Source organism: Anopheles funestus, chromosome 2RL (assembly GCF_943734845.2).
Source record: "Anopheles funestus chromosome 2RL, idAnoFuneDA-416_04, whole genome shotgun sequence".
NCBI classification, from domain to species: Eukaryota; Metazoa; Arthropoda; class Insecta; order Diptera; family Culicidae; genus Anopheles; species Anopheles funestus.
In genome coordinates this window covers 32,900,067-32,923,259 of record NC_064598.1, presented here as the reverse complement: position 1 = coordinate 32,923,259, position 23,193 = coordinate 32,900,067, and the positions used below count along the sequence as shown (strand labels likewise).

The 23,193-nt window shown below is 42.0% G+C and overlaps 1 protein-coding gene across 2 annotated transcripts in view; it reads right to left on the bottom strand.

Annotated features, from left to right (window-relative positions):
• Positions 1 to 14,730: 14,730 nt before the first annotated feature.
• LOC125764320 (extracellular serine/threonine protein CG31145) overlaps positions 14,731 to 23,193 on the bottom strand; it is a 55,954-nt gene continuing 47,491 nt past the window's right edge. For both annotated transcript variants that reach the window (XM_049428465.1, XM_049428464.1), the window contains exon 3: positions 14,731 to 21,765. In XM_049428465.1, the coding sequence (XP_049284422.1) occupies positions 18,251 to 19,888 (1,638 nt within the window). In that variant the 5' untranslated portion in view covers positions 19,889 to 21,765 and the 3' untranslated portion in view covers positions 14,731 to 18,250. The remainder of the gene's footprint in view (positions 21,766 to 23,193) is intronic.

Here is a 23,193-nt window from a genome sequence, read left to right as displayed (position 1 = left end):
TACATAGAGAACTCTTCCTGCTGCAAATTATTCTAAATTGTGAGAAGGAAGCGCCAGTCCTGTCCTAGAAGTCCTAGAAGGCCGCCTCAGAACGGAGGAGACCGCCTGGAAATGGGGATTCGCTACAGCGAAAAGGAAAATCTCAGGTTTGCTAAGATGTCCTCTTACAAAGGGACTATAAGTTAGTTTAAACTGTCGGAGAGTTTAGACTAACCATAGTTATCGACAAAATCCCCCCTCAGTGAGATTATCCTTAAACAAATGAAGTCATTGTATTTAGTATTTGTATTTTACACTGGGGCAGCCCGGCGGTATATGTGATAAACGGTGCTAATTCCCGAAAAGAATTAAATGGAATTGCAGATTGTTTCGTTTTGTCTATCATTTAATTGGTGGCATCAACATCAACAAGGTAATCACAGTCGGAAATCCAATAGTGGAGATTATGGTTGACGAGGGTGGTTGAGTATGGGAAGAATCAAATTATTCCTTTCATGTAACTGCCAGCCGGTTCTGTTCCATTAGACTCCCTGTCAAATGTGAAACTGTTACTCAATTATGTAAATGACTTTCATCACGAAACAGTCATCTAAGCGAGAGGATGAGTGAAAAGAGAATAGAATAGTAAGTATAGTATAGTATAGTTGTGTTTATGGGAAGACAAGTCAAAAAGGGGAATAAATGCCAAAGGAGGTTGGCAAAAGGCCACCCAGACTATGATGTTTTAATAACCGATTACAAACACCTTCGCTCGTAACGAATGCCAACCCGTCCCACGGCTAGCCAAACGGAAAGGAATCCGTTACCGCGGGTACCAGACAGTGTGGCACTTATCATAAACATGACGGGTGTATCATAAATCTTGCCTTAGTTCTATCATAATTATCGTTCTATGCTTTTTGCAACTGGCGTTGGATTAGACTGTGGCACTGAGACGGGATAAAGTCTCAATAATTAGATACAGTTCAAGTTTTTGTTTGCCAAGCAGGGGCTTCCATCATCCTCGCACGTTCGGTTGCGCTGGGAAAAAGGGATTCTCATTTCCAACCCCATTACGACGGGGGCCCAGTTTTGAGGGTGTGTGTTTCTGGTGTGTGAATATCGGTTGATATCGTCATCGCGGTCGTTTAAGAGTGGAACTTTCTTTCCTATTGCTCGGACGCACTTTTAATGGCTCAAAGTTAGATCTAGTTACGTAGTGTTATGGTCAAAACTTTGGTTTGGTGTTGTACCCCCCCACCGGTTTATGAGTCCCTCGGTGGAAGTTGGGCGCCTATAAAAGCTACACGTGCTTTGAGTTGTTTTTTTTTTTCATTGTTAATATTCACATTTGAAGATGTACGATGAAAAAAGTGGCACTTGAGTTGATATTTTATTAACCTTTGAAACATCCTTGGAAACTTTCACAAGGAGAGAGGAGAGAGAGAAAGGGGAGGATATGCAATAATGTGGAGAAATTTCAACGAGGATGGGGAGCGAGATTTGTGTCAGTAAAAAAAGGCTTCATTTTTATGTACGATCGTGATGCAAACCATTACTTTTTCTCTGGTAGTCTGGGCTGCAAAGCCAGTGCAAATTGATTTGGTAAGAAGTTTTATAATTTGATCAGCCTTCGCGAAGATTTATGATATTTTTATACAAATGTCCATAAAGCACTGCAATGCTGCCTACCCACTTTGGCGTCCGATCGTTGCTGATCCCGTATCATCGCCGTAGCTTGTGTTGTGTTTCCGTCGTTCTTTATGGACCATACTGTTTCTTAAGGGTGCGCTACTCGTTAGTGGTTGGGAAAAGTTTTACCATCATTCGTGCTTGAAGTGCTGTCCTTTCTCCACCGCAAAACTCGTTGGAATTTACTTGGATATTTGCGAGGAATAAATAAAATGACGCCGCACTAGAACCCGCTAGAAGAAGGGCGTATAGAGTGGAAGGTCGACATTCTGCACCTCGGTCAACTGCACCAGTGTGGAGGGTGTAATAAATTTTCATAATTTTGTTCAACGTATAATGCAAACAAATTGAGGTATTAGCTATTAGCAGAAAACAAAGCTTCACAATGACCTGTTCGACAATGCTGAAGGTGAACTTTGACAGGTGGCACAATGGTGGCAATGAAATATAATTTAATGCCGCAAACGTCCATTTTTGAAATGTGATTAAGTTAACCTTGAACTCAGACTGGAAATAAGTTAAAAGTAGCATAAAATTTAATATGAATAATTGTTTAAGTACTGATCCTTGCGGTTGTTCCATTGAAATTGATCTAGGGAAAAATATTTAAGAATCACTATTTAAGTTGTTGTTGTTGAAATATTATAGAGACTTTAAAACTCGGTAGTTTTTTTCGTCTCTCGAGAAAAAAAAAAAAAAAATACAATAAAAACAAAATAAAATAAAATAGATAAATACAATAACTAAACTAAAGAGATTGAATAAAAAATAAAAAAATAAAAAATAAAATAAAAACCCAATAAAGTATAAAAAATAACATAAAATAAAATAAGGTAACGGGCTGAAACCTGGAAAGCAAGAATTACCGTCCAGGTACCTGCAGCTTGAGTTGTGCGGTAACTCGGACCATTTTCCTAAGTGACGGTAGACTAAGTTAATTTTAGTCGAATTTATCACAGGATTTAATATTTTCCTCTCTTTTGTTATGTTTTACGGATTTAAATCCTTTTGTATCCTTATTTGTTATTATTTATATTTTTTTGTCTAGTTCAGTTAGGCGGATGAATTTTAATACTTTTTTCTGAGCGGTTAGATCTGAAGAAAGTATCGTATCAATATTATCATCTAGATCACATATTTTTCTTTCGGCATTATATGCTAAACATTCCGTTAGGATATGTCGAACTGTGATTTGTACACCACAATTGGGACATGTCGGTGGAGGTTCTTTGTTTAGTCGATAGCTATGGGTCAGTCTAGTGTGGCCAATTCGCAACCTAGTTAGTAGTCTCTGGCTACTATGACATGGGTGATCTACCCAGGGAAGTATTGATAATTTGTTTGTTCTTAACAAATTGTCCAATTCGTTTTGCCAAGATTTTTGCCATGATTTGGATAACAGAAGTTTGCATGATTTGGTAGCATCTTTTTTTGATATCGGGTGATGGTTTATATTGCTGGACCTTCGGCCTTCATTTGCTAGTCTGTCGGCTACCTCATTACCAGGTATACCAACATGACTAGGAATCCAGCAGAAGGATATATTATTGAGTTTAGAGGATAGGTCTATTGCTTGTATGTGTGGATCTCTTGTACATCCGTATTCTAACGCTGTTAGAACACTGGCGCTGTCGGAGAAAATTACGTTTGGGGTGTTTTCTTCTGTATCTTCTTCAATAGCTAAACCCACAGCAATTGCTTCGGCTGAAAACACAGAGGTGTTATCTGGAAGCTTGATGGCACAGTTTGATTTTAAAGAATGAATTCCGCAACCAGCTGATTGATTGTGGATAGATCCGTCTGTATAAATTTTATAATGGTTTTGATAGTGTTTATGTATGTGATCGCAGAATGATTGAAAAAAGTGTTTTGTGTTGAGCCGTGATAGGTTACGCATAGTCCAGTCGATTTTTGGTAATGGTTGATTCCAAGGACGGCCGACTGTGCTGGGAAGTTTAAGGATTCTTGGAAGGGGTATGCCTGTTAAATTGTAGAAATCTGTATTAGCCCGTTGTACAAGGGGAACTGAATGGAGATTTTTTTCTATGCAGCGAAGTGCTGAATTAACTAAGTGTTGGGTTATTCGGTAGGCGAAAGGAAGTTGTCCCCTTTCACATAGCAGTGAATTTATGGGACTCGTAATAAATGCTCCTGAGGAGTATCTCAAGGCTGTGTGATATGCAGGAGCAAGAAGTTTATTGAACCTATCTTTTTCAAGTGAAAGAATTTCAGTTCCATATAAGATTTTAGGTAACATCCAACAGTTAAGTAATCGGAGGAGAATCGACCGAGAGGCTCTTATACTACCACCTCCTAGTATTTTGAATAAATTCATGCTATATTTTGTAATTTTTTTTATGTTTTTGAAATGAGGATGGAATGAAAGGTTAGAATCAAATGTGATACCTAAAATTTTTGCTTGTCTGGTTTTTGGAATTGTTGAGTTATTGTAGGAAATGGGTATGGATTTGAATGATTTGTTCTTTTGTTTAACTGCATTAATATGAAGGATTTTGCATTTCTCTGGAGAAACTTGAAACCCTGTTAAGCTGCACCACTGTTTTATTCTATTTATCCCTAGTTGTAGTTGGTTGATGGATAATGAATTTGTGGATGCCGAAGATATAAGAACAATATCATCTGCATATATGAGAGGTGTAATGTTGGAAGGAATGAATTGGAATAATGATTGAATGCTGATTATAAAAAGGGTGGGAGATAGTATGGCACCCTGTGGAACTCCGTTTTCTAACGTATGCTGTTGTGATAGACATGATCCGATAATGACGGAAAATGTACGGTTCAGTAAGAAATTGGCAATAAATCCCGGTAAATTACCTCGAAAATCCCAGTTGTAAAGTTGTTTCAGTATTGCATGGCGCCATGTGATATCATAGGCTTTCGCAAGGTCCAAAATTGCAAGGTTAGAGTGCCAGTTCTTTTTGTTGGCATTTGACAGTAATTCCTCAAGTTTTGCAAAATAAGTTTCTGAACCATAACCTTTACGAAAGGCATGTTGGCTAGTGTGGAGTAGTTTTCTTTTCTCTAACTCATGGCATAATCTTCTGTTTACCATCCTCTCTAAGATTTTTGCTATACAATTTATCAACGATATCGGTCTAAAACTATCAACATCGTGTGGATTTCTGTTGTTTTTGGGAATTGGGATGGTGAAGCTATTTTTCCAATGATTGGGAATTTTTCCGGATTTCCAAATATTATTGTAAATTTCTAAAAGGTAATTCAAAGCGCATATTGGTAAGTGTTGTAGCAAAGGGTAACCGATTCCGTCCGGTCCAGCTGATTTACCACGACATTTCTTAAGAGCGAACTGGAGTTCTTCAATAGAGAATGGATTGTTGTATTCTATGTTACAGGGTGTGACGAAAGATGGTGTTTTAGATTCCGATTTAGTTTTATATTTTAGGAAACTATCAGGATAGCTATTGTTTGAGGAGATGGAACTGAAGTGTGTCGCGAAAGCATCGGCTATTTCAACAGGATTTGTTATAGGGTTTCGAGGATTTAAAATTGGGATAGTTGGTTTAGAGCCTTTCCCTCCTAGTTGTTTAACTCTTCTCCACAGTTCTTTTGATGAAATAGATGGATTCATTTCATTAACAAACTTTTCCCATGTTTGTTCCTTAGCTTGTTTGATCATGTTTTTAGCGATTTGGTTTGCTTCTTTAAATTTGGCCAAGAAAACATTTGCATTATAAGCAATGTTGCCAGTTCTGCGGTGTTTCGTTAGTTGACGGAGACATTTCCTTCTATTTTTTATTGCTAGAGCAACTTCTTTGTTCCACCAGGGTGCGAACTTTTTTGGCGGAATACCATTAGTTTTGGGAATGCTACTTTGAGCTGCTTCATGTATCAGCTCAATTAATCTAGTTTCGTTAACTGATATAGCATTCCATGGAATATTTTCAAGAAATTTATAGTATTCAACCCAGTTTGCTTCCTCATACTTCCATCTGGGTCTGTTAGAAAGTTGTAAATTATTGATTGGGATTTCATTTATTTGGACTATTATTGGAAAGTGATCACTACCATGCAGATCTTTAACGGAGAAACTAGAGAATTTTGCTGCTATTGCGGATGATATAATGCAATGGTCTATTGTTGAGCTATTTCCAGTACTTGGATCTATACGTGTAGGAAAATTATGCGTTAATGTGAGAGCTTGGTTCAGCGTTAAAATATTTTCTATATCTGTGCCACGTGAAGTGGTGATGAGACTTCCCCACTCTTTATGTTGGGCATTAAAGTCCCCTATTATTAAAATAGGAGATGGTATTTGAAAAAATATTTTCTGAAATTCGGAACTTATGTCGCAACTAGAATTAGGAGAAACATATGTGCATACTATGTGTATATTAAACGGGATTGTTATATGTATACAAAGTGTGGGGATGTCGGTATTAATAGGCATCTGTTTAAAAGGTAATTTTTTTTTAATTCCTATAGTGATGCTATGATGTGTAATCGAGGATTTTTTTGAAAGCCAAGTATAATTATTAAGCGGAGAGTGCGTCAGGAATCTATCAGAGATGTAGGATTCTTGTAGTGTAACAATTTCCGGTTGATATTTGAAAACTAGAAGTTTGAGTTCGTCGATATTTTTGTTGAAGCTACGGATATTCCAATTCAAGATAAAATTTCTCATTGGATTTGTAACTCTGTTGTTGACGTTGTCATTGACATTGCTTTTCCTTACTGGAACCACGACGAAAGGTAAAAAGACATATTTTGTCGCAATCTTATTGGAATATTTGAGTATTGTGTGAGGTATCTAACTGTTTTTTTGCTTTTTCTTGGTTTTCTTTGTAGTGGTTAATTCTTCTTGTGTCTCTTCACTAGAGGAGCGTTGATGTTTCGGATTTGTAGTTGTATTGGTGTTGTCTGGGAGATTGTTATTTGTGATGGTGGTGTTGTCTGAAATAGTGTTACTTGTGTCAGTTATTGCAGTGCCCGAGGAGTTTACTTCAATATTTGTATCACTCTTTTTGGCGGTTAGTTGTGTGATTGTAAGTGTGAGATATGCTATTTCTGCTTGTAATTTGTTCACTGACTGTGAGAGTTGTTCTATTATCTTGTCTTTTGGATCAGGAATCTGAGCTGTGTTTAGCCTTTGTTGAACAACGCTAGCTACTGTTTCCACGTTATGTTTTTGATGGGATTGCAGAATAGTGCGTGCTTCGCGGAAAGAACAGTTGTGATCTATTTTTATTTTGATCAAATCAGTCTCCCTTTGGTAGAACGGACATTTCAGGTCAAAAGCGTTGTGCGGGTTTTTGCAGTTTAAGCAACTGATCGGGTTGGAGCAATTTTCATGGAAATCTCCTCCACAGTTCGAGCAAGCCTGATTCTTTTTGCAAAACTTTTTGGTGTGACCGAACATTAGGCAATTATTGCAACGCATAGGGCGAGGGTAGTAGATACGCGTCTTAACACGTTCCATGCCAATGTAGATGTATTCCGGTACCCTGACAGCTTGCATCGTAACTACGTACGAGTTTGTTTGTATTTGTTGTCCATTTGATTGCTTCTTGAACCGGTAAACGTCTGTTACATTATCTCCTTCCAGATATTTTTTTATTTCCTCAGTGGACATTTCTGAGATTGAACTGCATGTGAAGACAAATTTAACAGAGTTGAAGCTCGGGTGGGGTTCAATGATTATCTTTTCACCGGTCACAAGCGTATTCACTTTCTGTAGCTCAGAGAATGATTTTTCGGATCGCGTTTCTAGAATGTAGTTGTGAAGATCAACCGCATGCCCGCTTTCCACTTTTCCGTTTGCCCTCTTGATTGTCTCACTGTAGATCCACGGATTTTTGGGTAGCGGTTTGCCCTCCAAGGACCGTAGGATCAGATATCTCTTTTCCCCGTACTCATTGTTTTTATCCATATATGATGGAAGAGTCCTATCTCTTTTCTCCCTCCCGCCGAGCGGGGGGAAACCAGCATTTGCTGGTGCCCCCTGCATTTTTTAGTTCCTGTTAAAACAGGCTGTGCACTACTCTATACGTTTCTTGTGTTCTCTTTAGTGTTGGTGTCTGCACCACAAAACAGTTCGATCCCGATCGCACAAACACACTTGAACTAACGTCCTCACACAGAAATACCGAATTCCACAACTGAGTGTCACACTTTAGGACGGAAAGACAACCACTCGCGTTGACGTCTCACCAGCAACTGAATCACTATTTAAGTGAGTAATTCTAGTTCTAGTGTCCATAATGCAAGGATATATTTACACTACCATTTTAATATAACACCAGAGGTGCAGTGAATGTAAGGGTAAGCGGAATAGGTGCCCACCAGTCAGGGAGAGAAGGGGGGGGTCCTTGAAGAACGGAAATACGTATGAATGTTGGTAGCAGTACCAACAAGAACGCAAGAACACATTTAACAAGAAAGGAAACCTTTCTTTAAGTCACGACACACTCACCAACACGGTGGCATAGGCAAGCGTTTTCTAAGTAATTCATTCATCACAACATTAGTGCTGTATGTAATTAGAAAATGCTTATATGGTTACATTTAGCGTGCCATAAATGTAAGAACTAAATTTATCGAAAGGAGCGTGTTTTTTACGACTCTTTTTTCATTCGTCTCTCAAGGAGCAGCACAGTGTGTTCGAAAGAATGAGAGAAGGTGAGAGCAGCAAACCGCTTCGCCGCAATTATAGTTGTGTAGGTGTGTCGTGATAACGAAGCAGAAGAGATAATGGATAATGGGCAAAGGAGTAATTCTGATCAGTAGCGATCGGACAGCGATACATGTGTGTTGTGAAAAAAGCTTTCGGCAAAGGTGTGGAAACCGACGCCCTTGCTTTGTGCATAGGAAATTTAGCAGGAGTTGTTTTTTTGGTGCGGAAAAGTTATATTCTTTCCGTGAGGATCATATTCCATATCAAAAATGGTTAGTATATCAATTAATGTGTTGATGTGATGCGAAACAATGAAGATTTGTTTAGCACGCGTCGGAATTGCTGCCAGCGTCGGCTTGGTTTGTGTCAACGTATGTGTGATATTTGTTCATATCGATCGAGTGTGGTGTTTCCAGTACACCAAAGCTTAAAGTGTGTAAGTGAAACAAGGCTGGAACATAGATTGTACGCAAAACGTTGTGATCGTGGTTAACTAATAACAAGATTTTTCCTCGTTGCGCTTACTTGCGCAGGTTGATGTACGTTCTTGTAACGCCGTACATGTACAGTGAATTTTTCCAACGAGTTTTGTGTTATTTGTGCGTAAATTCGTGTATTAAACAATGTGCCCATCATAAGCGAGTGTGGTGTTTTAAATGTGTCAATGTAAAATCAATGTGAAAAAAGGGATTTAAAAATATTTCTTAATGAGCTTTTATTGCTTATTTCTTTTGGCCTGGAAAATGAAAATGGCCTGGAAATTGTAGGCAAGAGTGGTGTTTTCAATGTGCTAAAGCGTATTGATGTGTGTTTGGTAAAGAAAAAAGCCAATGTGTAAAAAAAGGGCTGCGAAAAAAGAGTATTGTCTTCCGAATTAAATGGTTTCCTATGGATTAAGAAAGTAAATTGTCCTCCGAATAAACTATCGTGTTCCCAGGTAAGCAAACAACATTCAATCAGAAATATCGGAATAATCATTTTTACTATCATTAATAATAATTAGTGTAATATACTGTAGTGTCAGGTCCGCAACCGGTATCATTGTGAAGAGCTTTCGAAATGTCAGAGTGAATTATGACCCTTGGACATGACAGTGTGCTGCGCAACTGTCATGCTGAATAAAGATATTCGTTATTGGATCGTTGTACAAGCAACATCTTCCGTTCTTCCGTTCTTCCGTTCTTCCGTTCTGTCTTCCGTTCTTCCGTTATACCTTCCGTCTTGTTATTAGGCTACCAAAGCCTCCTTCCGAAAAGTAATATCTTCCGTAATACATCCGTATTACATCTCAGAAGTGGGATTCGCCCCGTGCTGCCGTCGTGTCATCTTGGTTTAGATCATGCACAGCCGTGATGAAATGTTGGGCGTTCTGTCGGATGCGGGGATTGCGGTTCCCCCTTCCGCTACCGTTGCCCAGATCCGGAGATTGTTTGCTGAAATTATGGGAATTGACGCCACACCGATACCAGACGAGGAACCAGCTTCCGAAGCGCCTTTGACCGATGCTCCTACCACGTGCCTGTCCGCCATTTTGGACGCCTCGAGTGCCATACTTGCGAAGCGCGATGCCGCCATTTTGGACGCCTCGAGTGCCATACTCGCGAAGCGTGATGTCGCCATTTTGGACGCTTCAAGCGGTGCTGCCATGTTGGACGCTACCGAAGCGGAGCGTGTTGATAGTGCGGCCAAAGAATGTAACCCGACTAACAAATGCACCCAGGCTACTTACGATGACGAAATTCGCAGATTGCAGCAACAATTGGAGTTAGTGGATTTGCGCCGTAAGATTCAGGCTTTGGAACACCAGTCTGAATGTGCTTCACCACCGATTGCTGACTTAAAGCTCGATAAAACAATCGAACCCTTCACGGGAGACGACGACAGATGTATCATCCAATGGTTGGATGACCTCGATTATACTTTCTCACTACATCGTGTGAAGGATGCTGATAAATTCGTTCATGCTCGTCGGCTGCTTAAAGGATCTGCGGCTATCGTTGCCCAGTCATCTCGTGCCCTTACGCTGGAACAGTTAAAGGAAGAACTCATCTCAACCTTGAGTGTGCCGCCCACGGTTGAAGCCGTTCTTCGACACTTACGATCCCGTCGTCTCTCCCCAAAGGAGACCGCCTTACGTTATGTGTTGGATATGCAACGTATTGCCAGCCGAGCCCCCATCCCGGAACCCGAATTGATCAACATTATCCTCGATGGTCTGGATAGCCCATCTCTTACTGCTGGGATGCGATTCATGGCGAACAACGTGGAAGACTTGAAGCCTATGCTTAAGAAATACGAGACTATTCGGTCCAGAAGAGTCCCCAAGCCGACGACGACATCATCTTCAATTCCGGAGAAAGTTCCTGTTTCGACCAGTCGAGGAGCAACGCAGAACATCATTCGATGTTACAACTGTTCGGAGTTTGGACATCTTAAGAGTGCCTGTTCTCGCCCCAACCGACCACCGGGGGCATGCTTCACGTGTTTCCAGATGGGGCATAACTACAAAAACTGCCCAAAGAGGGTTGCGAATGCTGCTGCTCATCCGGATCCAATTGCTCGTATTGCGGATGATGATAATGAAACTCTGGCATTAGATGAATTACAAGAGGTGAGTGTTTCTTTTCTTAAGTTAGGAAAACCGGTTGTGGTAGTAAAAGGAATACAATCTCTATTTGATACAGGTAGTTCTGTAAGTTTTATAAATGAATCCATAGTGCCAGTTGGACTCCTGGCTCCGTTAGCCCTTTCTCGATTTCGTGGCCTAGGGAACTCCCGACTTTATACTCGTGGTCAAGTAACGTGCCGTATAAAATTTAAGGAGGTGATCCTCAATCATTCATTTGTTATATTACCCGAGAACTCTATGGCCTGGCCAATAATTATAGGTAAAGATATACTCCCTTCGTTTAACGTCCGTCTTACGTACTCTAAGAATTACGTCTCTCTTATGCAACCCCCTCGGGGGGAAATTGAAACCCAGAACCAGGATTCACTAGATGTGGCAACCAATGAAATTTCTGCTATTGACGTTTATGAATCAGAAATTGAGCCTGATGTTGGCCCCACATTATCTTCAAAGCAATCCGCTATTGTCCCATCAATCATTAAGGAAAATTATCTCGACGATTCTATTCAATGCACTCAGTTAGTAAACCATAAAATGAAGATCAATCTCACTCATCAGACTTCTATGGCTCACGTGGATGCATTAAGCCGAACTGAAGCAGTAGGTGCAATTAGTGAATTAGACCTTGACCTTCAACTTCAGGTAGCTCAATCAAGAGATCCTTCCATTGACTCTTTAAAACGAAAACTCGAAGTCGGTCCTGTTAATGGATTCGTCTTGCAAGATGGTCTTGTTTATCATCAGTCTCCCCTCTATCCCCTCCAATTGTATGTACCTCGTGAATTTCTTGAGTCCAAAACAGAAGACTGTAGTGTCAGGTCCGCAACCGGTATCATTGTGAAGAGCTTTCGAAATGTCAGAGTGAATTATGACCCTTGGACATGACAGTGTGCTGCGCAACTGTCATGCTGAATAAAGATATTCGTTATTGGATCGTTGTACAAGCAACATCTTCCGTTCTTCCGTTCTTCCGTTCTTCCGTTCTGTCTTCCGTTCTTCCGTTATACCTTCCGTCTTGTTATTAGGCTACCAAAGCCTCCTTCCGAAAAGTAATATCTTCCGTAATACATCCGTATTACATTAGGTACGATTTTAAAAATATTTACACAACTATTTATTTTTATATTAAATCCCAACAAATACAATTTTTTATGATGTATTGATTTGTCCCTCACTTTTCTACAGTGTGTCTGCCACAAAAGTGACTACGCCCAAATATATGCAACACGCATCACCAATGAATTGGTGCTTTGCGTTAGTAACGTTATTCATCGTTAAACCGTTAAACCGGTTCACGTAACGTTGGCGTAACGTGTAAAAACTAAAAAAAAAATCATATGCTATGAGATATGCTTTAAGATATATTCATTGACGTTCGCTCAATTGATTGTATTTAAAACACAACTAACGCATTACTTTCTTTCCTTGTCCAAAAACCCGACTGATCCGCGCAACAAACAAACTTCCTCTTACCAATTAGTACCGAAATTAGTTAGTTGGCAAAACTTTCTTCGCAAATAATATTCAACGGGTATGACAATAAATTACTAATCTTTCGGTCACGCGCCCTTTCATGAAAATGCATTTATAAGAAATGGCAGCATTCATTATCCGCAAGCGATGAAAAAAGTTTGGCGCAAAGTTTGGCTCCAACTTGGATGCTGTCGCTGCGAATGGATGCAGATAAGGAAGAGTTACAGTCAGAAATGTTCAGCGAACATAAATAAGGGATTGCAAAAAAAAAAAAAAAGTTGGCGTAGTTCTACATTGAACACCAGTTTCGAGTAGTTCGGAGTAGTACTGTGCTATTGTCTGTGAAGTAGAGACCGGGTTGTCGTTAATTAGACAGTACAAGAACAAGATTGATGTACGAATTGAGATGGTCACCGTTGAAGCTCGCACAGCATTATCATTTGAAGGACGTTAGAAGTAAAAGTTAGCTCTGGATAGTGTTGTATCATGCTTCACGACGTTGTGCGATCTCTCGGTCGGGTTGAGTTTTTGTATCGAAACAAAGAATGCACACAGCAAAGGCGAAACGTAACATGAAACTGCATGCTGCATTGTTTTCTTCCAAAGATACCAGAGCTATGAAACATCATCTTACGCGTCGAGATGAGCTGATAACGGGTTATGGGGAGAAAAACCATGTCTCACGGTGGTTCCAAAACAGTTTTCCCAGCATATTCCAACGAAAACAGCAAACTATTGTCCACGAAAAACGTGCCACTTACGCAACTGGAAGGTTGCCATGCGTTTTCGGTGGTGCCAGTAGTTGAAACCTGGAACCTTCTTCGGTTGTGGTAGCAATTGAAAATGATAGATTCATCACAAAATACTGCCAAGATTATGTAAGTGTTTATTATTTTGCTTAACATTTTCGAGAGGAGAAGAGGAAAAAATAGCCAAAAAACAAAAGTTTAAAGTTTACAGGGAAACAATTAATACCACCATTGTACCCGGGCTAATCAAAAGCTCATCTCACGGTACATAACTTTCCCCAACAGATTGTCCCATTTTACATCGGTTGATATTGGTTGCAATTTAAACTTATAAAAGGCGCAAAAATTATTTTATTAATTTCAAGTTTTTGGTTCGAATGAAGGAAGAAGTAAAATAAAAAATAAAAGTTGATTCACCACGGAGTTGACCCAAAACGCATAGAGCTCACACCATTATTTAGCGGACAAATCCGTTATATTTAGTGATTTGAGTGACAAAAATGTAAATACCACAATTAGCACCCTTGCCACCGGGGTGTAATGTGATAGAACACCGCTTAAGTGGAACACCGCTTTAAAAACTCTTCGGACAGGTTACGCAATTTTGCTTCAACTTTGTGGTAGATGTCTGCAATTGTGGCAGGTTTATTTAGTTGGTTGAATTCTTTGTAAAATTTGCCTCCAACACAGTTACACAGTCAGCATTTTACCGTCCAGATAGCGGATGGGATAGTACGTTGGGAACTTGTTCAGCTTGTTTCTTGGCGAATAGTGAACCGTTTCTTTCAAACCTTTTACATGCCAAACCACCAAACAAAGTTTAGCAATGTAGGGAATTAAACGAGGGAATGCCAAGTCTGACGGGCAGTTTATAAAATGATTTCATTAATGAAACTTTTTTCGTTCTTTGCTCGAGTTGGGACGATAAATTTGTCATTCGATGCAAAGTAAAACAACTAGAAGGAACTCCGATACGATTCAGAGCAGTGTGATTACAGCGTCATAAATGTCATACCGAAAATAAAATTAAAAGAAAGCTGAAAAACACCTAACATTATAACACAAAAATTGTCGTTCAACGAATGGAGGAAGTGTCCGTGGTATAAAAAGAAATTGAACAACGCACGAAAAGGCACGTTCTGTACACGTTGGTGTTATGATTCACTCCATCATAAAGCTGTCTTCCATGGAAAACACTCACAAACAAAACTATCCTTGGGTGAGGCAAAATGTATGTGAAAACAAGAAAAAAAGCTAAGAAAAATGAAAAACATCCTCATCCAGGTGCAGCCTCTAATGCAAAGGTTCTGCACATACCCAGTTGTTTGCTTGTAAAATATGAAACGGTTATTTAAAACATTTCAAACCTGCACAGTAAAGTTCAGTCAACCAGGGTAGAATAAATAAAAATATGACTCCAACAAATTAGCAACTCAGATCGTTTCACACCCCAATCATCAGTCACGTCATTTCAAGGGCGATAATTGGCAAGAACCTTAATTTTCGGATACACTTTGCCTCACTTGACCACCGTTATACGGAGGCACAATGTATTTCTTTTTTACAATTTTAACTGTCAAATTTCATAGTTTATTCATTTACGTTCAGGTTTTCCCTTCCGGTAGTAATATACGTTTTTTTTTATCATTAATTCATAATCGATACCACAGCTGATCAGTTGTTTACTTATGTTACCTCTGGTTAGTTGCTTGTTAGCACACCTCATTCACTTTTTCTTTTTCAATATGTTCTTAGCTATACAGTAACAACAGACTTTTATCATTTTGCTTTTATAGTTGTTTTTCTTTCGTTTGATTTGCTTATCAACTTTCTACTACGTTGCCTGTTTTTGTTTATCAATCCTGTTTTCTTTTGTTTATACTATTTAGTACAATAATCACGTTTACCCTGGCGAAGGATGATCATCAAGATGAAAGGTAATGGAGATACGGCATGCGGATGAGATAGTTTACTGCATTTGTTTAGTTTTTATTTTGCATTTCAAAAACCAAAAAAAAAAATACCAGAAGAACAACGTTCCTATATAGACTTTATGGTTTATATTTGCTTTTTGACACACATTGATTTTAACAGTGAAATATTGCTCCATTTGCGATGTGTTTCGACAGCTAGGGTTTGCACGTAAACTTTGCAGATAACAAAAAGGAAACGTTTTCTTTTTATATTTCTCCCACTGTTTCATACAGTTTTTGTAGATGATAATAACGATTTATATCGGTTAACATGCGGGAAACGTTCCGCACTTATACGGATAGGAACGAACAGGTGTATAAATCTGAATAAAAAGAATGGGTTTTGTGAATGTTTTGGAAGGGAAGGAGTGTTGTTTTTGTTGCTTTACAAAATGTACAATTCAATACTCAACGCACTTCATCACATCCGAAGGGAAGCAATGATTGCTTGCTAATTCAAATGATCTTTCATGTTTTGCTTTTTTGTTATTGTTTTTTTGCGCATAAGAACAACACCCTAACGGGAACGTTCATACTAGCCGATCCATTCATCAGATTCAATATTGCCTCGATCGTGCTATGGTTTGTAGTGAAATACAATTTTCTATTTCTTAGCCACCTATATTCATGCCACATTATCCGTTAGAGGAGTAAATTGGCAGTCAGCTGAAAAAGGGCCACGTAGAGGAAGAACGGCAAAGAATATCAAACTTAATAATGGTGGGAAAAAATATCGTCGAGCAATCGATACCTTACGCTTGCTAACCGGTGTTCTGTTATGCGGTTTATGTTTTGTTTTTGTGCTGTTTCGCTTTTCTTGCATTCATTTTCCCCTTTCCGGATGGTCCGGAACACATTTGCAAACGGTTTTGCGATACACCCTGGCACTGATCCCCATATTTGCTGTCGATGCTGACAAGAAGCGAGTGAGATTTTAATTAATTTTTTTTTGGCATATTTTCCTTCCGATCCTCTGAATCCGATCGAAACGAAACACCAAGTTCGGGCGGGAAGTTTTAGTTTGGGCACGCGTTTGACGATATGTAAAAGTGAGATGAAAAGCTATGCTTTTGCATGTGAGGGAGCTAAACAATCGTGGAATTATTCGCCTGTTAGATCGCTCTCTTATCGTATATTATGTTGCATTATATTTCCATTATTATAATCGTTACGTGTACTATAGCTATTCTCACCATCATGGTTGGTTGTTTTTGTGGTATTTATGATGTGTTTTCTTATGTTTTGTTTATACCCTTTAATGCGTTTCACTTGTCTCGTTCCACTTGCCAGCTGCAGCTGCCCGTTGTGTGCAATGTTTCGTTTCCAGTAGTTTTAACACATAGCAGATTTACACCACTCGAGGGAACCGAAAATCAAAATCGCCAGTCCCTTCGTGCGAGGGCTGCACCATTTAAACATAACAACAGAATAAGAAACATACATCACAATGGCTTCTTTTATATGCACGTATCGAACATACCTCCTATTGACTTAGCGTGCACACGGTTTTTGAACTGTGGCAACTCTCTTTTGTGTGAAATGGTACCTTCTTCCATCTATGTTTGTATCGTTTGCAGTTATTGTTTTCCTTTTTTTTGTAATTTGGATATTTATGTGTGATGAAACAAGTCTCCCATTCATGGAGTTGTTACCTGTTCTTGATTTCATCTCTCGATCAAGTTGATCGGTCATTATTTTGGTTTAATCTATTGTTTTGCGTCTGAATAATTTGCTTTTGGTCTTACTACATTTTACAATATCCTTGTTTTTTCTTCTTTAAATTCTATTTACTGGCCACCACTATTCATGTTCGCAAATTCAAAACGTATGGCTTTGAGAAACGACGAGAGAAAAAAATTGTGTGTCTTCCTTGTGTTATGGTTCTGGGAAATGTAAAGCAGGCAAATCCTGTCATCTCTTGTCTACCGAGAGTATTTACAACGAAATTCCACTTAACAGAGCAACGAGAATAGAATCAAAACATTACAACTGAACGAAAACAATTATACCAAACATTTGTCGTCTGCTGATTTGATGGAAACATTGCATGTACTCCTACCATCCATAACGTGTCTAACCGTGTATATAGTGTTATCAAACTTTGGCCTCAAAGCTACACCCGCTCGGTAGGAAATGTTCCACCAATTGGGTGAAGGACGTACTTTTAAACTATTGTGCTAACAATGGTTTCCTACTCGTATGTGCTAAACTTCCTAACAGGTCCGGGATGCTCTACAGTTATGTTTAGGCAGATAGAATTAAAACCCACCGCGGCTAGGCTTAACGGATTGAATGTTGCAAAACTTAACTCAAATTTTCGATCACCGTGAGTAGCTTAAACAGTCAAATTGTGAGTTTGTGTGGTTTGGGAAATTACATGTTCATTCCTTCATTTTTGTTTCCTCCTGGATAAACTTTTTTACGCTCGATGTTCACATATTTCTCCATTTATTACAACTTTACAACCAATTTTACTGTAAGTAAGGGATGGTGTGTGCGTTTGTTGCTAATATAGTACCTTTTGCTAGTTGAGTGTTGCTTCGTAAGCGTACCCTGGTTCTTATCAGACTAAAAAAAAAGCACATTCGCTTCCATTTGCTGTTTTGCATTCTAACCCTACCGATCGTATTCTTCGTTTATTTTCGTTTGACACACCGCTAGGAACCTAGGCCGAAGGGCATATTCGCAATGGTTCGCCCTGTTAAACTTGTTTCACACGCGCACTTCTCACATTCTAACGCACACACTCACACACAGACCGTGATTCACATCCTTGTCTAGAAAACAATTTTTCCTAACCCTTATTGCCTAATGCCTAACAGTTTTTCCCCCTCCTTCTCATTAGTCTTCGCTCACACGACTACCACACGGTAGTGACTATCAATTAAACTATGTACAGAGTTCGGCTTCGATCGAAGCGCGTCGAGGAGCCTGCTCTCGGAGCACCGTGCTGCTGCTGTTGGTGATAGTGGTGGTGGTGATGGTGATGATGATACTGAGGCTGATTAGCAGAACCATCGCCCGCCCTCGAGTACCGATTAACGGCGTGAAGCCGCGCATGTCGCTCCTGCAGGTCTGTCCTTCGCCGGTACGCCAGTCGCTAGGAACGGTAGAATCCATTCTTCGCCACTGTATCCATCTCACCGAGCGCGTTAGGAACGTCGGGAATACCACCGGGAGCATCCTCTTCCGCGGATTTCCTGATACAATCACGCACAGCCTGCAGCACGATGGCTACCCGTCGATCAAGTGCCGTCAAGTGTGGTTCCCACAGAACGGGTGCAATCGGATCGATCGCCATCGATTCACGCATCGCCTCCGACAGTGCTTTTGGACCGTTGTGGAAGCGCAGCAGCGTCTCCAGTGTGGACGCACGGATTAAACAGCACTGCAGTACTGGCGCTAGAATGGACAGCTCGTCGTGGAACGGTTTACCAAACCCGCGCCCATGGTCAAGGTGAATCGGGAACGTATCGTTGCCGAAGATTTTGAACGTTTCGTAATGATGCCGGTCCATGTTACCGGTGAGAAAATCGAACACGGACATGTCCATCAGGTCGAGCAACCGGCGACCCTCGTCGTACGGTGGAATGTCACGCACCATCGTGCAGTAGTCGGAGTCCGTTTCCCACTGTGCCTTCCGGCGCTTGTGGTACGATCGCCGCCACGGATGCCGCCACACCTTGCGCTGCGTATCATCCTGCGTGGGCAGAAACGCGGCAAACGAACCCTCCAGCGTGTCCGGATTGCCGCAGATCGCGTGTGACGTATCGCAGTAGTATGAACACTTGCCGTGGAAGCACAGATTGCTGGACGGCGATACGAAGAACGTCTTCAGCAGTACCTCATCGCCGACCTGGTAGATTTCGGTGGTGATGTTAAGGATGCGTCCGGTCACGGGCATTGCACGCCGGAATCCAAGCAGCCGGTCCAGATGGAAGGCAGCAATTTCGGCCGTGTGTCGCTCGTAATCCGTGAAGTAAAAGTGATTCGGCAGGGTTTGCTGTTCGCGCGGAAACCGCATCGGTTTGAACAGTGCGTGCACATCGTTCGGATAGTCGATGATGAGCTTCAGCTGGGTTCCACCCTCCTTTTGCACCACGTGCAAGATGGGCATCCGTATCATGTCGTCGATGACCGCATTCACCAGCGTATCTTCTCGGCTGTACAGTTCACGCTTGGAGATGCGCAGCTGAAATCGCTCCAGGTTGGACGCATTTAAGCCGGGCCGCAGATCCAACAATTCGCCCAGCGTTGGATTAGCTTCATCCTCATCCAACGGTTCGTCCGTGTACGATTCCTCCCGGACAATAATCCGCTCGAACGGTTGCGGTGCCCGATGTTTGCTGGCACGCGGCGCCACAACAAGTGCCGTCAGGTCCTTGAAACGATCGTGCGGTGGTGGATCGGTAGTTGTCGATGCCGATTTGCCGGGGTAGCCCGGACCGGAGGTATCGGTGTGACCGCGATGCTGTGCTTGCGCGTTCGTCGTTAGGTATTCCTTCGATCCGGACGCATTACTTTTCGCCAGATACTTCCGATGGAACTCGTTGTAGATCCCGCTTCGATCCTGCTGGTTTGCGTACCGGATGCGGGCATGGGACGGGATAAACTCACCCCTAGACACACCCAGATCCATCTGTAGATCAACCACCAACAGCAGTGTAAAGAGGACGAGCAGAGCACCGAATCCGAGCGCAAGCCGCTCGCGCAGCTTCTTCGACCGGATCCAGTACATGATGGCCACAGTGATGCTACGCTTGCAGAATCGTTGAGACGCTGACGTCGATCCGTTCGCCACGGTTACTGCTTGCCGAGTGGCAGCTGCTGCTTGTGGGGGGATGCTAACTAGCTGCTGCTACACCGCATACACGTCGGTCACAATGTTGCAACGTTCCGTTTAGCACCTACCTACGCCTCCCCCGTCAACACTGCTGGAGGATGACCTCCTATGCGTTGAAAACACCTTTCTTCCGAAACCTTTCCGGAATGGTCTTGAAGTACACATGCACACACGTACAGCACTGGGCAGCAAATTCAAAATAATAAGTAAAAACAACACAAGGCTCCCATAGACACAAAGCGTTTCCGTTTCACCTTCGCAAACGGTGCCCTTCTACACAACGTCGTGGAACCAAACGCGAAAAACGGTTCGCTTATCACTTGGCCAACCTGAGTCACCTTACAGAACTCAAACGGCTAATCGTCTGAACGAGCGATCACATGAACGAGATCAACGGCACTATCGATCGCACTCAAACTTGATCTTAACTGATCGTTTCTTATCGCGCTAATGGTCGGCACACTGGTGTGAACGGACTCGGTGCCCCTCAATATGTGCTGCACTGTCGCTAACGACACCATCGTCAAACGGAAGACACTGGTCGACCACCGGTCACTGGTGCTGCTGCTACTGCTGCTGTCGGCTGTTTACACTGAACACGCGGTATTGGCTAGTGTTGCTTTTTTTGCACCAGTCAGCATTTCACGTTCAACCACCGACTGGATGGCACACGAAAACATTTGCCTTCCAGTGTGTTCTCACACATGCCACACATGCGGAATGTCCAGTAAAGTCACACGTCCCTTGCTGGCAGAGGTTCAGTTTGCGAATGACTGGTACGGTGCGCAGTTAGTTCTTAGTTGCGGATGTTCCTCAAAAAACCCGTTCGCGTTGGAGAATTTTATTACGTTGCGCACAGACTATTCCACACGCGAATACGATCGGTTCTTAAATACGCACACAAGCTCTCTCACACAAAAACACACACACACACTCTGCGGGATGCTGGTGATGATGCAGAGGATGATAAGAATATGGCTGAGAGTTGTTCGCGGATGTTCGCTGAACAGCCACGTTCGTGTGATGACGGGGAGTTGGTGGGATTACAATGATTTACATAACACCTCGAGTTAAGCTCGAGTATGTCGGGCCGTCCCCCAAAAAGGTCCACAAATGCCGGATTCGTTGATGTGCTGCTACTCGCGACGCGCTTCGTCCGAAACCCGAGCCAACACTGGTGCGCTGTTCGTGTTTGCGGCGACGCATTAACTATCGCACCGGCCTAACCCTTTCCCAGCGGTGTGACGTCCGCGACGGTGCTCTGGATATACTGGCTGCGGGCTCTCGCGCTAGGCTCTCGTGAAGATGGTACACCGCCAAATTGAAGTGTACACGCGCGGCAGCTAAACCACTCTCCGGGAGAAACTGATACTGGCTGCTGGGGAAGCTTTTCGATTTCCGCGGCCGTACTTCGTGTGGATGCGCTCTGACGATTGCGTTATGCTCCCGAACGTTGGCACGGTATCCGAACGAGTGCTGGTGCTGAATGAAGATGATGATGATGGTGATCGACGCTGATGAGGGAGAGATGGTCACGAGTGTAGTGGTGTGTATCGTGGTTCGGGAACTGATCCACCCAGTCTGCCAGCCACTCAGGTGGGCTGGTTTGTTAAAGCCACCCCTCTAAATGACAGGTGGAATCAATGCGTAAAACGTTTGCTTCTGGACACTTTATCGTGGAAGCCGTTTCTTTCGCCAATGTGTCTGCGCAATCTTGGCGAATTAGACGAGGGGAATTATGTTGTTCTCGACCATACGAGAAGGCTGAGGCACTGCAATTAGAACGTAAGAAGAGAAGAGACAGTATTAAGATACGATTCTACCAAGTTTACAAACATCTGATTGAAGTTAATGTTGTTTTGTTTTTCATTTCTGTATTGTGCTCTCACATCGTTGTTAGACCCCGTATTTTCAAATCGACACATGAGATAAGTTGTTGTGTTTTGCTTTAGCTATGTTTTTTTTCCTATTCACCCCGTTCTGTAACGTTGCAATAGATGAACGCTGGTTGCGGGGTGGTGGGAGAAATTATGATTATAAGAACAAGGCCACACCGGTGCACGCGTGCATGATGATCGTAGCTGATCGTATCGATCGTACACAGCGCGTTTGGAGCGGTGGATGCTAGCACAAAACATCGTACACAAGATATGCATTTGGTAGATAATTACAGCTTGACCCATATATGCATATTCCTCCTGATTGGACAAACAATTCGCGCACACGCAATTGCTGCAAAACGCACGTGCTTGGTTTTTTGTTGTTGCTCGTTGTCTGCTTGTTTTGTTTCCCTTATGTGTGTGTGTGTAGGTTTTTTTACCGCCCGTCAAGACTATTTATCATCGTGCCAGTTGCAGTTGTACTGCAGAGCATCCGTTTCGTTTGATTACGGTTATTATGGCTGTGAATGCGAGATGCCCACCAAAAGTTCCCATTTCTTCGAGGTGATTAGATTTAATTTGCTGCACCAACATTAGTTGACCCCGTTTTGTTTGTGTGTTTGTGTTTTATTTTCGCAATAGGAAACACATATCGGGCTTTTAGATCGAAAAGGGTTAAGTCCCAAAAATTGGACTGAAAAAAAAAACCAAAAACTGGGCCATAGTGTGGGGTTTGGAGCTTTGGCATGTAAACTAGATGATGTTGGACTCGGAACGAGAAAACTCTTGGGGAAGCATTTCAAATCGGGAATCTTTGCTGTATGCTCCTAAAGAAAACGCGCTCAAAACAGCAGCGGCTGTAAGGGTTGTGGGAAGAAGAGATCGTTTCCCTTCCGATTAACGATCTTAAAAGGATGTGGTCTGCGTTCGTGAATGGGTACCGATCCACATAAATCATATTCAGCGGTCAGTGTCAGAGGCTTCGGATCACGCATGTCAGTCAGCTTCGTTTCACATGAGAGGGATTACCAGCGTGTCCGCGCCGGCCCTGTTCAAACGAGTTAACGAGAAATATCTGACCGTGCCGATGACCCGAAACTGTTCACATCTCACAGGGGCGCGCAGACACTCGCACGGAATAGCCGTATTCCCATCATCGCACCGCACACTACAGTCATTTAAACTGTAACGGAAACAGCGTTTGGATGAGGAAATGGCCGGAAATGCAAGCACAAAACGGTTCAACCGTGTGGTAGGCCCGTTCGGGCTAGAAAATGGACCGGGCGGCGATTGTCGCTTAGTGATGTGTTTTTTGTTTTG